Source organism: Oncorhynchus mykiss, chromosome 4 (assembly GCF_057628025.1).
Source record: "Oncorhynchus mykiss isolate SJ-2025 chromosome 4, ASM5762802v1, whole genome shotgun sequence".
In the NCBI taxonomy this organism is placed as follows: domain Eukaryota; kingdom Metazoa; phylum Chordata; class Actinopteri; order Salmoniformes; family Salmonidae; genus Oncorhynchus; species Oncorhynchus mykiss.
The window spans coordinates 28,186,519-28,201,339 of NC_143025.1; the positions used below are offsets into that span (position 1 = coordinate 28,186,519).

Sequence of the window (14,821 nt, forward strand, 5' to 3'; positions counted from 1 at the left end):
TGGGCAGAACTGAAAAAGCGCGTGCGAGCGAGCAAGGAGGCCTACAAATCTGACTCAGATACACCAGCTCTGTCAGGAGGAATGGGCCAAAATTCACCCAACTTATTGTGGGAAGCTTGTGGAAGGCTACCCAAAACTTTTGAACCAATTTAAAGGCAATACTACCACACACTAATTGTGTGCATGTAAATTTCTGACCCACTGGGAATGTGATGAAAGAAATAAAATCTGAAATGAATAATTATATAATATTATTCTGACATTTCACATTCTTAAAATAAAGTGGTGATCCTAACTGACCGAAGACAGGGAATCTTGACTCAGATTAAATGTCCGGAATTGTGAAAAACAGAGTTTAATTGTATTTGGCTAAGGTGTATGTGAACTTCCGACTTTAACTGTATCTCTTACCTGATGAGGCTGAGGGGGCAGAAGTGTTCTGATCCGAAGTGGGAGATGAGCTCCACCTGCAGTCGAGGGGTGATGAAAGGGTTAAACCACATCGAACACACTCACACCGGGGTAATTAAACCACCCAAACCATCCCCACTTACATTCTAGTCATCCAGTACATCTAAGATAAATCATTCTAGTCATCCAGTATGTCTGAGCTAAATCATTCTAGTCATCCAGTATGTCTGAGCTAAATCATTCTAGTCATCCAGTATCTCTGAGCTATAGTAAACCAAAATATAGACGCAACATGCAACAATTTCAAAGAGTACAGTTCATGAGGAAATCAGTCAATTTAAATAAATTCAATTGACTGAATTTATTTCAATTGGATTTGACATGACTGGGAATACTGATACGAATCCGTTGGTCAAAGATACCTTACAAAAACAATGGGCCTCAGGATCTCGTCAAGGTATTTCTATGCATTCAAATGACCATAGAAAAAACGCAATTGTGTTCGTAGCCTGTAGCTTACAGTATGTCATAACACAGTGCCCCATGGTGGCGGTGGGGTTAACAATGTTGACGTCAGCAAACCGCTCACCCACATGACATGCACGTGGTCTGCAGTTGTGTGACCGGTTGTACGTACTGCCAAATTCTCTAAAACTGCGTTGGAGGAGGCTTATGGTAGAGAAATTAACTTTCAATTATCCGGCAACAGCTCTGGTGGACATTCCTGCAGTCAGCATGCCGATTGCACACTCCCTCAACTTGAGACATCTGTGTTGTGAGTGGCCTTTTATTGTCACCGGCACAAGGTGTACCTGTGTAATGATCATGCTATTTAATCAGTTTCTTGACATGCCACACCTGTCAGGTGGATGGATTATCTTTGCAAAGGAGAAATGCTTACCAATAGGGATGTAAACAAATATGTGCAGAGAATTTGAGAGAAATACGCTTTTTATGCGTCTGGAACATTTCTGGGACCTTTGATTTCAGCTCATGATACCAACACTTTACATGTTGCGTTTATATTTTTGTTTAGTGTAAATCTAGTCATCCAATACGTCTAAGCTAAATCATTCAAGTCATCCAACACGTCTAAGCTAAATCATTCAAGTCATCCAACACGTCTAAGCTAAATCAAATCTAAAGGTGATGTGGAATTTGCCAAGCTCTATTGTTAGTTTTAAAATGTGTCTTGGTCATGCATTACACCATCTGTACACTGCCACCAAAGCTCCCCATTGTCATGGTACACTATAACGCATCATAGTGCATTACAACCTCTAAAAGAGAAGAATGCCAACCTTTATGTACTTGATGAACATCTGATGCAAGAGGAAGAGGAGAGAGAAAAAAAGTGAGAGAAAAATCGGTAAAAAGGCTGATTCATGCCATTAGCAAGTCAAGCATCTGGCCATTTTTCTTCAGCATTTTATTTTTTGGACAACACAACACAGTATTCACAGACTAAACGCTTGCTCTACAAGAGACTACAAGGCAAGGGCAAGGTAAGGTAAGGTATACAAAGCAATACAAGGTGCACATAGCATTACAAGGTAAGGTAAGGTATACAAAGCAATACAAGGGAATAAGGTATTATAAGTATCCATAGCAGTAACTTTAGAGGAGTAGGGAAGAGGTAGACAGACAACCTAGACAGACATCAGGTTGATAACAGCTTCAGTTCCTATTGAAATTAAGACATCGATAACCCTAAGACCTTGTCACACAGTACTATGTGAAATCACAAAACAGTGGCATATTTAAAAAAAAAAAAAAAAACATACAATTAACCAAACATAACAAAAAAATGCACCCGCACGAAAAATAGTTATTTTAAACTTTACAGAAAAACTATGAAAATGCAATAACACTTAATGCGTTAGATAAGAGAAGATCGTGAGGGGGGGGGGGGGGGGGGTAGAGTTGAATGACAGTAAATACTTCCATACTATTTCTACTAAATTTATTACACATAAAAGTCGAAAAGGAAGCTGAAACACATCCTCAGAATATACATCACACACAGAAGCATGTTGATGACATGAGGAATCCCCCTGGGCATAGAACATAGAATACAAATGGTGTGTGTTGGTTGGTTCTTCTATCCTTGTGGGGAACTAAAATCCCCCAAGTCCCCACAAGGATAGTAAAACAAGAAATTCCCACATCCCCATGAGGACAAAGGCTGTTTAAGCTTAGGGCTTTGGTTTAAGGGTAGGGTTACAATTCAGGTTAGAATTACAGTTAGCGTAAGGGGTTATGGTAAGGATTAGGTTTAGGGATATGTGTTAGGGTTATGGTAAGGATTAGGTTTAGGGATATGTGTTAGGGTTATGGTAAGGATTAGGTTTAGGGATATGTGTTAGGGTTATGGTAAGGATCAGGTTTAGGGATTCCGGTTATGTGTTAGGGTTATGGTAAGGATGAGGGTTGTGTGTTAAGGTTATGGTAAGGATTAGGGTTGTGTGTTAAGGTTATGGTAAGGAGTAGGGTTATGTGTTAAGGTTATTGTAAGGATTAGGATTAGGGATTACGGTTGTGTTAGGGTTATGGTAAGGATTAGGATTAGGGATTACGGTTGTGTTAGGGTTATGGTAAGGATTAGGGTTATGTGTTAGGGTTATGGTAAGGATTAGGGTTGTGTTAGGGTTATGGTAAGGATTAGGGTTATGTTAGGGTTATGGTAAGGATTAGGGTTATGTGTTAGGGTTATGGTAAGGATTAGGGTTGTGTTAGGGTTATGGTAAGGATTAGGGTTATGTGTTAGGGTTATGGTAAGGATTAGGGTTGTGTTAGGGTTATGGTAAGGATTAGGGTTATGTGTTAGGGTTATGGTAAGGATTAGGGTTGTGTTAGGGTTATGGTAAGGATTAGGGTTATGTGTTAGGGTTATGGTAAGGATTAGGGTTGTGTTAGGGTTATGGTAAGGATTAGGGTTGTGTTAGGGTTATGGTAAGGATTAGGGTTGTGTTAGGGTTATGGTAAGGATTAGGGTTGTGTGTTAGGGTTATGGTAAGGATTAGGGTTGTGTTAGGGTTATGGTAAGGATTAGGGTTATGTGTTAGGGTTATGGTAAGGATTAGGGTTGTGTTAGGGTTATGGTAAGGATTAGGGAAAATAGGATTTTGAATGGAAATAAATGTTAGAAGAACATAAGGTGTGTGTGTGTGTATAAATGTCGGTGTGTACCTTGACATATTTGGCATAGAGCTGTTCGTCCAATGGGAAGCTCTGGACTGTGCGCTCATCACGGGCGTGGAACGTTCCCAACTTCACCCACTTGTTGGTGGGGTACCTGAGAGAGAGAGGGAGGGAGAGGGGCGGTCAAAGGGGGGCGTGTCCTGAGGAAAACCGGAAAGGGGCTACCTAGTCAGTTGCACAACTGAATGCATTCAACCGAAATGGGACTTTCACATTTTTCAGGGTGTGTGCATACCTGTCACTGATGGAGACCAGGAAGTCTTTTGGTGTGGAGGAGAAGAGTTCAAAGTTAGCGATGTCCAACTGTTTCACCTGGATGGGCTCACACAGCTCTATTACAAACCTAGAGAGAGGCAGAGAGAGAGAAGGTGGGGGAGAGAGAGTTAGAAGAGGCAAATTAATGTGAGAACTTTCAGCTCTGTCAAATATCCTCATCTCCCCTTGACATCTGCCTGGGCAGACGGTTGGCAGTTGGGGTCACACGTGCTGAGCTGACAAGGGGACTAGTGTATGTGTATGCTTCTGGGGAAAACAGCAGTGCACTGAGCCACGTTGTCACCCTGCAGCTTCAGAGAGCAGACAGGACCGGGGGGGGGGGGGGCGGGGAATCAAAAAGAAAGGAGAGGGCAGACAACTGTTCAGAAAATTAGAATGTAGGTGTGTGCGTGTCTCTCACCAAATCTTGTTGCTGCAGGGGTTCAGCATGTACAGGTCCATATTCTCCATGAGGATAGCTGAGGTACTCTGGAACCGGGGAACGAGAGAGAGCATGACATGGCAAATATGAGTCAATGGAATGACTGTTTCTGTCCTCCAAGCGCAAGACTTCAAAGTTGTGTGCGCGTGCGAGTGTGTTACCTTAGCCTCTGTATTAGCTGACAGCATCTTAGCGCCACACTCCACAGAAGCATAGTTGTTTTTGAAGTTCTTCTGCACCTTCTTCACAGGGGGGATGCCACTGGAGGAGGTATGGAGGGAGAGAGCTGGAAGTGAGAGAAAGGGGGGTTAGGAGGTGGATGTTTGTGTGCGCACGCTTAAGGGAACTCATTCATTTGATTTCTTTAGCTAGGATGGTCCACTCAGTAGCAATTGCCACTGTTTTCCAGGGAGTCCCAGCTGGGTCATCTTAATGTGGAGAACACAATCATTCAGTCGTTTAATCAGTAGCCTAGTCTGATTCCTATAATCTATAGTCACTATATCAGCAGCCTAGTCTGATTCCTATAATCTATAGTCGTTTAATCAGTTGCCTAGTCTGATTCCTATAATCTATAGTCACTATATCAGCAGCCTAGTCTGATTCCTATAATCTATAGTCACTATATCAGTAGCCTAGTCTGATTCCTATAATCTATAGTCACTATATCAGTAGCCTAGTCTGATTCCTATAATCTATAGTTGTTTAATCAGTAGCCTAGTCTGATTCCTATAATCTATAGTCACTATATCAGTAGCCTAGTCTGATTCCTATAATCTATAGTCACTATATCAGTAGCCTAGTCTGATTCCTATAATCTATAGTCACTATATCAGTAGCCTAGTCTGATTCCTATAATCTATAGTCACTATATCAGTAGCCTAGTCTGATTCCTATAATCTATAGTTGTTTAATCAGTAGCCTAGTCTGATTCCTATAATCTATAGTCACTATATCAGTAGCCTAGTCTGATTCCTATAATCTATAGTCACTATATCAGTAGCCTAGTCTGATTCCTATAATCTATAGTTGTTTAATCAGTAGCCTAGTCTGATTCCTATAATCTATAGTCGTTTAATCAGTAGCCTAGTCTGATTCCTATAATCTATAGTCACTATATCAGTAGCCTAGTCTGATTCCTATAATCTATAGTCACTATATCAGTAGCCTAGTCTGATTCCTATAATCTATAGTTGTTTAATCAGTTGCCTAGTCTGATTCCTATAATCTATAGTCACTATATCAGTAGCCTAGTCTGATTCCTATAATCTATAGTCACTATATCAGCAGCCTAGTCTGATTCCTATAATCTATAGTCACTATATCAGTAGCCTAGTCTGATTCCTATAATCTATAGTCACTATATCAGCAGCCTAGTCTGATTCCTATAATCTATAGTCACTATATCAGTAGCCTAGTCTGATTCCTATAATCTATAGTTGTTTAATCAGTAGCCTAGTCTGATTCCTATAATCTATAGTCACTATATCAGTAGCCTAGTCTGATTCCTATAATCTATAGTCACTATATCAGCAGCCTAGTCTGATTCCTATAATCTATAGTCGTTTAATCAGTAGCCTTGTCTGATTCCTATAATCTATAGTCACTATATCAGTAGCCTAGTCTGATTCCTATAATCTATAGTCACTATATCAGCAGCCTAGTCTGATTCCTATAATCTATAGTCGTTTAATCAGTAGCCTTGTCTGATTCCTATAATCTATAGTCACTATATCAGTAGCCTAGTCTGATTCCTATAATCTATAGTCACTATATCAGTAGCCTAGTCTGATTCCTATAATCTATAGTCGTTTAATCAGTTGCCTAGTCTGATTCCTATAATCTATAGTCACTATATCAGTAGCCTAGTCTGATTCCTATAATCTATAGTCACTATATCAGTAGCCTAGTCTGATTCCTATAATATATAGTCACTATATCAGTAGCCTAGTCTGATTCCTATAATCTATAGTCACTATATCAGTAGCCTAGTCTGATTCCTATAATATATAGTCACTATATCAGTAGCCTAGTCTGATTCCTATAATCTATAGTCACTATATCAGTAGCCTAGTCTGATTCCTATAATCTATAGTCACTATATCAGTAGCCTAGTCTGATTCCTATAATCTATAGTCACTATATCAGTAGCCTAGTCTGATTCCTATAATCTATAGTCACTATATCAGTAGCCTAGTCTGATTCCTATAATCTATAGTCGTTTAATCAGTAGCCTAGTCTGATTCCTATAATCTATAGTCGTTTAATCAGTTGCCTAGTCTGATTCCTATAATCTATAGTCACTATATCAGTAGCCTAGTCTGATTCCTATAATCTATAGTCACTATATCAGTAGCCTAGTCTGATTCCTATAATCTATAGTCGTTTAATCAGTTGCCTAGTCTGATTCCTATAATCTATAGTCACTATATCAGTAGCCTAGTCTGATTCCTATAATCTATAGTCACTATATCAGTAGCCTAGTCTGATTCCTATAATCTATAGTCGTTTAATCAGTTGCCTAGTCTGATTCCTATAATCTATAGTCACTATATCAGTAGCCTAGTCTGATTCCTATAATCTATAGTCACTATATCAGCAGCCTAGTCTGATTCCTATAATCTATAGTCACTATATCAGTAGCCTAGTCTGATTCCTATAATCTATAGTCACTATATCAGCAGCCTAGTCTGATTCCTATAATCTATAGTCACTATATCAGCAGCCTAGTCTGATTCCTATAATCTATAGTCACTATATCAGTAGCCTAGTCTGATTCCTATAATCTATAGTCACTATATCAGTAGCCTAGTCTGATTCCTATAATCTATAGTCACTATATCAGCAGCCTAGTCTGATTCCTATAATCTATAGTCACTATATCAGTAGCCTAGTCTGATTCCTATAATCTATAGTCACTATATCAGTAGCCTAGTCTGATTCCTATAATCTATAGTCACTATATCAGCAGCCTAGTCTGATTCCTATAATCTATAGTCGTTTAATCAGTAGCCTAGTCTGATTCCTATAATCTATAGTCACTATATCAGTAGCCTAGTCTGATTCCTATAATCTATAGTCGTTTAATCAGTAGCCTAGTCTGATTCCTATAATCTATAGTCGTTTAATCAGTTGCCTAGTCTGATTCCTATAATCTATAGTCGTTTAATCAGTTGCCTAGTCTGATTCCTATAATCTATAGTCACTATATCAGTAGCCTAGTCTGATTCCTATAATCTATAGTCACTATATCAGTAGCCTAGTCTGATTCCTATAATCTATAGTTGTTTAATCAGTTGCCTAGTCTGATTCCTATAATCTATAGTCACTATATCAGCAGCCTAGTCTGATTCCTATAATCTATAGTTGTTTAATCAGTTGCCTAGTCTGATTCCTATAATCTATAGTCACTATATCAGCAGCCTAGTCTGATTCCTATAATCTATAGTCACTATATCAGTAGCCTAGTCTGATTCCTATAATCTATAGTCACTATATCAGTAGCCTAGTCTGATTCCTATAATCTATAGTCGTTTAATCAGTAGCCTAGTCTGATTCCTATAATCTATAGTCACTATATCAGTAGCCTAGTCTGATTCCTATAATCTATAGTCACTATATCAGTAGCCTAGTCTGATTCCTATAATCTATAGTCGTTTAATCAGTAGCCTAGTCTGATTCCTATAATCTATAGTTGTTTAATCAGTTGCCTAGTCTGATTCCTATAATCTATAGTCACTATATCAGTAGCCTAGTCTGATTCCTATAATCTATAGTCACTATATCAGCAGCCTAGTCTGATTCCTATAATCTATAGTTGTTTAATCAGTTGCCTAGTCTGATTCCTATAATCTATAGTCACTATATCAGTAGCCTAGTCTGATTCCTATAATCTATAGTCACTATATCAGCAGCCTAGTCTGATTCCTATAATCTATAGTCACTATATCAGTAGCCTAGTCTGATTCCTATAATCTAGTCGCTATATCAGTAGCCTAGTCTGATTCCTATAATCTAGTCGCTATATCAGTAGCCTAGTCTGATTCCTGTACTCTATAGTTGCTATTGGTTATCAGTGTGCAGGCCAGGCTGAGACGGTGTGTTGTAAACCACCTTAAAATGCATTTTTTTTCTCCAGAAAATAAAAAAACAAGGATGCAGGCATGTTACATGCACAGGTATGCACACACTCCACGACCCGCGCACACACAAGTTAGCATTAACGCGGGACAGAGCAGGTTGTGTACACAGGGGCCCTTTGGGACTGACATCTGGAACGGAGGCATTCATTAATATTTGACCAAATACACCCTTTTCAAATATCAATAATTTAAACATGACAGTTCAGTCAGTGTTTTCTTGTGTTTATGAGGAAAACTCCAGGTGAAACCACTAATTATACTATTCAGAACTCATCTTGGATCATGTGCCATCGTCACCCTCTCTGTCCAAAAATGTGAAGGTTGTTTGGATGGGTTTCTGGGCTAGGGAAATGTTCCCCCATCTGTCTGTCTGATGGTGAAGCTGAGGACAGGAGATCTACACAAGGTCCAGTTTCTAGCTCAGTGACTAATAAAACAATGGGTTAACTCACTCTGCCATGCTGTCTATGACCTAACAGTGTGTGGGTGCCCATGCGTGTAATCTGGGAGCATGTGTGTGTGAGTGCACGTGGCGTGCTAAGGCGTGTGTTGAGTTTGAGAGTGTAAGTGTGAGAGTGTAACTCATGGATGTCTGTGTGTGTCTGTGTGTCCTTCTGCTCCTGTAGACTGGGCCATTAGTGATGGTGGAAAAAGAGTGCTGCCTAAGAGGACAGAGAGAGTGAGAGATTACGCAACACACACACTGCAATACCCATAATTCCCTCAGTCAGAGAGAGGCAAAGGAGAGAAACAGAGAGAGGGAAGGAGGAAGATGGAGGGAAGCGAGATAGGGAAGGGGAGGAGGGACTTGGAAAGGAGGACAGAGATTTCCATGCAAGGCCTCTGCACTCATTTGTCTGACAAATTACTGTATCGAAACAGCATCCCTTCTTCACAGTCACTGAGCTTCTCCTGATTACGATGTTAATGAGGGAAACATGTCCCTGTGTGTTTCTTACTCTTCTCCTTCTCTACTTCCATGACTTGTTTCTTCCACTCGTCGAATGTTGGGATGTCTTCCTTACTGGGCACTGAGGGGTCAGTCTCCTTACCACTGGCATCCACTACCTCATCCACTGCCTTGTCAGGTATAGAGACACACATGTTACACAGACATGTTATACACAGACACACACACACACAGTGAGCTGTAATTGATATACATTACTCCTTTATAAAGACCCCAGAACAGTCAACAAAGCCAATCCAGTTGAGCTGTGTGTCTGCAGCCAATCTGGTTGGAAAAGGCTTGGACAGGGCTTCCCTCATTCTCTCCCCCCCCCTCCCTCCCTCCCTCCCTCCCTACAGTAAGAGAAAGGCAGAGGGTTCATTAATTGAATTAAACATTAATGAAACAACTCAGAGGACTGGCAGCCAAGCCATGTGTAGCCCCAGTCCTCAATGTTCACACGCAAACCTCTACACTCCTCATTACACTTACAGTCAGTGGCAGAAATAACAGTCAATTCTCTATAACATTACCAGCGTGGGGACTAGGTTGTGGGACTCCCTCTCACCTGCTGGTCTTGTTCTGTGTCTTGGTGCCTGTAGGATGTGTTTCCCCCCTGGTCCAGCTCTGGTAGGCCCTGGTCTGGGTCTTCTGGGCTGAGAGACACCTGGACATCAGCATCAGAACCTGGAGCGTCCTGACTGTGACCCTGTTCTGACTGGCTCTCTACAGAGTCATCATCACCACTATGGAAAGAGGAGAGGGAGAGAGAAAGACGGAGAGGGAGGGGATGAAGGGAGAAAAACAACATTTAATGCACAGTCTGGATGCACGCAAACAAAATATTTTCTTTCAATAACATTCCTTCCATTCATGTTCCATGCCATCAACAGTGTGTTTGTCCGTAATGAACAACACAGCAGAAAAGAAGCAAAAAAAGAAAACAAAATAAAAGATGAAAAGGAGAACAAGGCCACCGGTCGTTGTTTGAGTTTAGCGGAGAGGAGTGTCTGGCATCCGATTGGTTACCTGCATGGTTGTTTACCTGTTTCTGCTTTCTGATTGGTTCAATTCAAACTCTGTACTCACCTCGTGGGCGGGCTGCCAAAAGGAGGGGTTTGGGTTGCCAGGTTGTGGGGAATCATCCCACACTGAGAGCCAGAGAAATCAGCGAAAACATTGCCCTCTAGAGAGGAATTAGATCCAGCACTGGCAACCTCTAAAGAGGGATCGGCTTCAGCACTGGCAACTTCTACAGGGGAATCCTCTACCGCGGGATGAGATCTGGCAACCTCTATTGAACTGAGGGAAAGAAAGGACATGCCATTTATGGAAGAGCCCCTAGGAGGGAGGAAGAGGGAGATAGAGGACAGATGGGGTGGGGAGGAGAGAAGGAGAAAGAGAGGGATGGGGGAGAGAGAGAAAAGGGGATGAGGTTGGAGGGGGGGGTGTCTTCGGAATGGTAAGCCTCCTCGAGTCCAGGCTGTGGTGAGTCAAATGTTCATTGTAAAAGGCAAGTGTCCACATCTCGGCAGCCATTTTGAGTAGGTCCTACAAAGAGCGCTAAACTAGCCAGTAAACCCCATGGCAGAACCATCCAAGGATCCAATGACACCTGATCTGATCAGGTCTGGCAATCCCCATCTGTCCAGAGGTCCAGTTTAGCAGACAACCAACATTTCCACTTATTCCCACCAAGTCCAGTCCAAGTTTTAGTCCAGGTTCAGATAGGTTTATTGACGAAGGAACCAGTGCAAAGTTAACTGCAGGTTTACAGCAGTAAACGGTGTATAGAAAGGGGCAGCGGGGGCCCCCAAGATTGAGGCGGGGAAAAAAGTCAAGTCAATAAGAAAAATAGCAACATACGAAAAATGTGAAGTAAAAATGTAAAACAAAAAAACAATGAATGCAGCTGAAAGGGAAGACCAGTTAGATAACTGGATCTTTCACAGTGGTAGACTGAATGACGCCTCTTACGATAAATACTTTATTGAGCCCAAGGACAAAAATGGCCTTGGACACATAATTCTGCTGTATAAACAGACATAACGTCTCATACACATCATGCGTACAATACACAGTTCTCATCTTACCTGGATGGGGCTGGAGCAGGGATGTAAGAGGTTGAGGTAGGTGTGTGTTGGGGGTCTTCTGTAGAGGGGGCTGGGCTGGGTTCTGCCGGTGCATCACTGGGGGTCTCGACTGGGCCTGTGTGGTCTGTGGAGGCCGGTCCCTGGGTTGGGTCGTCGCTGAGCGGTGGGATGGAGGGGGATGAGGGAGCCTGGTTCTGGAGGGGAGTGGGTTGTGTATCGGGCTCTGGGTCTGTGTGGATGTGTGTGTTGTGTGAGTGAGGCTCAGCAGCAGCAGCAGGGGGTTCAGGATCCAGGTGTGGTTCTGGGGCAGGCCAGACCACCACAGGCTCCTTCTGATTCACAGTCTGGAAAACACACACCTATTCAATTCTCATTGCACGTGTGTGTGTGTGTGTGTGTGTGTGTGTGTGTGTGGTGTTTGTGTCTCTGTTACCTGTTCAGTGTTGGGTGTGTTGGGCTCCTCTAGTGTAGCCCTCTTTGTCTCCAGTTCCACGTCGTAGGTGTGTGTGTGTGTCCTCGACGACGACTCCTCCTAGGGAACAGTCACACACACCGTTAGAACACATGTGCGCACGCACGCACGCACGCACACACACGGAAGAGGATGTTTGAGGTGCACAGAAAGTAGACTAGCCTGTTACACCTGTTAGGTTCTATATAAACAGTAAAACTCATGGACGACTATGAAGAGCTCAAACCAAGTTTATTCACCCACTGGGTCAAACAGCTGAAAATGACAAAGACCAGCACAAGTATTTATACCCTCCTTTAGGCAGTCTCCTCCTTGCACCCCTAAACACTACATATTTGTCGCTAGGCAGGAAGTTAAGTGATAAACTGTTCCCTCACCTTCCTCTGACCAGACCTTGGCGCACGCTAATCCACAGCTAACCAACCGTATCACTGGCCGCAACCAAGTGATTGCCTTCTCCCTTACTTAGTAACTTTCTAGGTCTATACTTCTTATCAAACCGCCAGTCAGCCCACCATATACATTCCTCATGCATGTAACTATTAACGTCTGGCGTAGAAAGTACTTCAAACTACAACCCAACACTCCGTAAGACATGACAGAGAATGATAGAGTCTGAGGAACACCAGAAACACGGGAATCAGCATCTCGGGTTGAGAAACAGTAAGTTACTTTGTTATACTGAGGGACAGAACAAGAGACTGTTCTATAAATGGACTGACAGTATGTCTGATTGCTATGGACACACAGACACACACACACACACACACAGTAGACCAGCTCACAGTAGACCAGCTCACAGACAATGGAGGACTACATTAGGGTTAACACAGCAGCCCTCCTCCCCCCTCTCCCTCAGATTGCCAGTTCTGAGCTGTGTGGATATGGGCTAAAACACTAGTGATTAGTCTTAAAGTGGCTAATGCTGTGAAGAGAAACACTGCGTGAGGAATAGTGGAGCATAGTGGGGTCTGGGGGAAAGTCTATTGCACAATAACAACTAATGGTAAGTCTTACAGCTATCTCACCTTGTGGTCAGTCCTGTGGTGCTGCTCATGATGATGCTCTGGGAGGCTGCTTTCACCACTAGACACACCTGGAGCTGACGAGCTGTGCTCTGAACAACACACATTATGACTGGGGTACCTGGAACACACAGAGAGAGCGAAACGCAGTCAGAAACACACATTACGACTGCGGTACCTGTGGCTCAACATATGAACATGATCTCACGTGTCACAAGTGTCCTGTGTTTACAAGCCAGGTTCATCATTGTTGTTACTACGCATCAGTGGACTTGACCTGTGGGCCCAGTGAGGGGTAAAGGCTGAGGTGATGTGGTGGGAGACGAGGAAGGGTCCCCGGCGGTTTGTGTGTGTAGGGACCAATGGATATGGGGCTGCCTGAATATGTTCACTTTTTAAAAATCAGTATTTAACATTTGAATGTTTGTTACATAATGAATACTTTCTCCCGGCCTGTTTGAAGACCAGTATGGATCTAAACAACAACTGGATGCTGCAAAACCTGCTCTGAAACCTGAGAGCTTCTGCTTGACCACTCAAACATCAATGTCAGGTCAGAACTGGACACACACACACACACACACGTTAACACCCTGTCAACTGGCAAGTCTATAGGGTTTCACTCAAACCCACACAGCATATAATATCATTATGTAGAACATAGGTCTGTAATTTCACTATTTATCCTGACCTAGACTGATGAACGAATCATTGCTACACCCTCCTTTGATACAGAACACAATGCATCCAAGCCTCCAGTCCCGCTGGGGTTGCAATGAGGGCCTATTCATATAGCGGCAACATCTTGTACCTGCATACACCCAGCCCTCCCAGATCTATCATCCATCGGTAGAGAGATGCGATGTGGGTAATGTGAGAGGCAGCCTACACCGATCCAGACCAAAATATGAACCCTGCGGTGGACGTAGCCATGGCTTTGAACAATGTATACATCCAAATGTCACATACACGAGAGAGAAAGGTAGATGTGCGACCAGGGGGTGGGGGTATACTGTAAGTTAAGTTGACAGGCCTATAAGTAGGCAAAACATCATGTATTTTCACGATTTCAGTGACATCATGAAAATCGATGAATGGTTTTTGTCTCTCAAGACGTACCAAATCAAGAGATGGGATCTATATCATGTGCGGTTCAGATCATAGGGTCGTTCAGGAGGCATGTGTACGTCTAAAAAGGGCCCATAACAGACACTTTCATCATGATTTTCTAGAAAATGGTGTGTGATACAAAATGTAAAAATAACTGAAAACATTCTTCCTCACAATTAAGTTGCGATGTGAGAATTGCTAGAACAACCTGAGATACCAAAACCATTTCACTCCCGCTGCCGTGGAACCGCCCAAGAGGATCTGAGAAGTATGAGTAATAAATGGCACAAATTCCACCTAGCCAATCGGGGGTTGATTTGGAATTGGGCTTCTCCCACTTTATTCAAACCCAACGACTAGTGAAATACCACACGAGGTAACATCACCATGAGGGGGCTAGTAGTGGGTAGAAGGTCACCTTACAAACCCATTGAACTGTAGGCTCTGCCATATACCCTGACGTAGCCTTTAGCCATACAGCGAATAGACTTCTACACCTAGCTACATAGGCCTATAGTTCAGGGTACACCTCGTGACTAAACAGACTTCTGCCACGGTAAAGATAGAGGTGAAGGCAGGAGTGTCTGTCACAACATGTCTGAGGAACTCCTGGACAGGAACCACAGAGATGATTGACAGTTCTACTTACCACTGGGTTCCTGTGTAGTGGGTGTTGTACTAGCTCCTAGACTAGAGCCCGATCCTCCAAAACAGCAAACGA

General features: G+C 42.6%; 1 protein-coding gene across 9 annotated transcripts in view; it reads right to left on the reverse strand.

The window, feature by feature from the left end:
• The window catches only part of LOC110521628 (SUN domain-containing ossification factor), a 72,053-nt gene that overhangs the window by 20,809 nt on the left and 36,423 nt on the right, over positions 1 to 14,821 (reverse strand). For 2 of the 9 annotated variants that reach the window (XM_090231692.1, XM_036969393.2), the window contains exons 2-13: positions 12,994 to 13,111; positions 11,927 to 12,025; positions 11,494 to 11,837; positions 10,490 to 10,741; positions 9,969 to 10,146; positions 9,411 to 9,531; positions 4,471 to 4,595; positions 4,289 to 4,356; positions 3,848 to 3,955; positions 3,601 to 3,706; positions 1,713 to 1,733; positions 412 to 467 (exon numbers count right to left, since the gene is read on the reverse strand). In XM_090231692.1, the coding sequence (XP_090087818.1) occupies positions 412 to 467; positions 1,713 to 1,733; positions 3,601 to 3,706; positions 3,848 to 3,955; positions 4,289 to 4,356; positions 4,471 to 4,595; positions 9,411 to 9,531; positions 9,969 to 10,146; positions 10,490 to 10,741; positions 11,494 to 11,837; positions 11,927 to 12,025; positions 12,994 to 13,111 (1,596 nt within the window). The remainder of the gene's footprint in view (positions 1 to 411; positions 468 to 1,712; positions 1,734 to 3,600; positions 3,707 to 3,847; positions 3,956 to 4,288; positions 4,357 to 4,470; positions 4,596 to 9,410; positions 9,532 to 9,968; positions 10,147 to 10,489; positions 10,742 to 11,493; positions 11,838 to 11,926; positions 12,026 to 12,993; positions 13,112 to 14,821) is intronic. The other 7 variants (XM_090231697.1, XM_090231696.1, XM_090231694.1 and 4 more) reach the window with 5 other exon arrangements.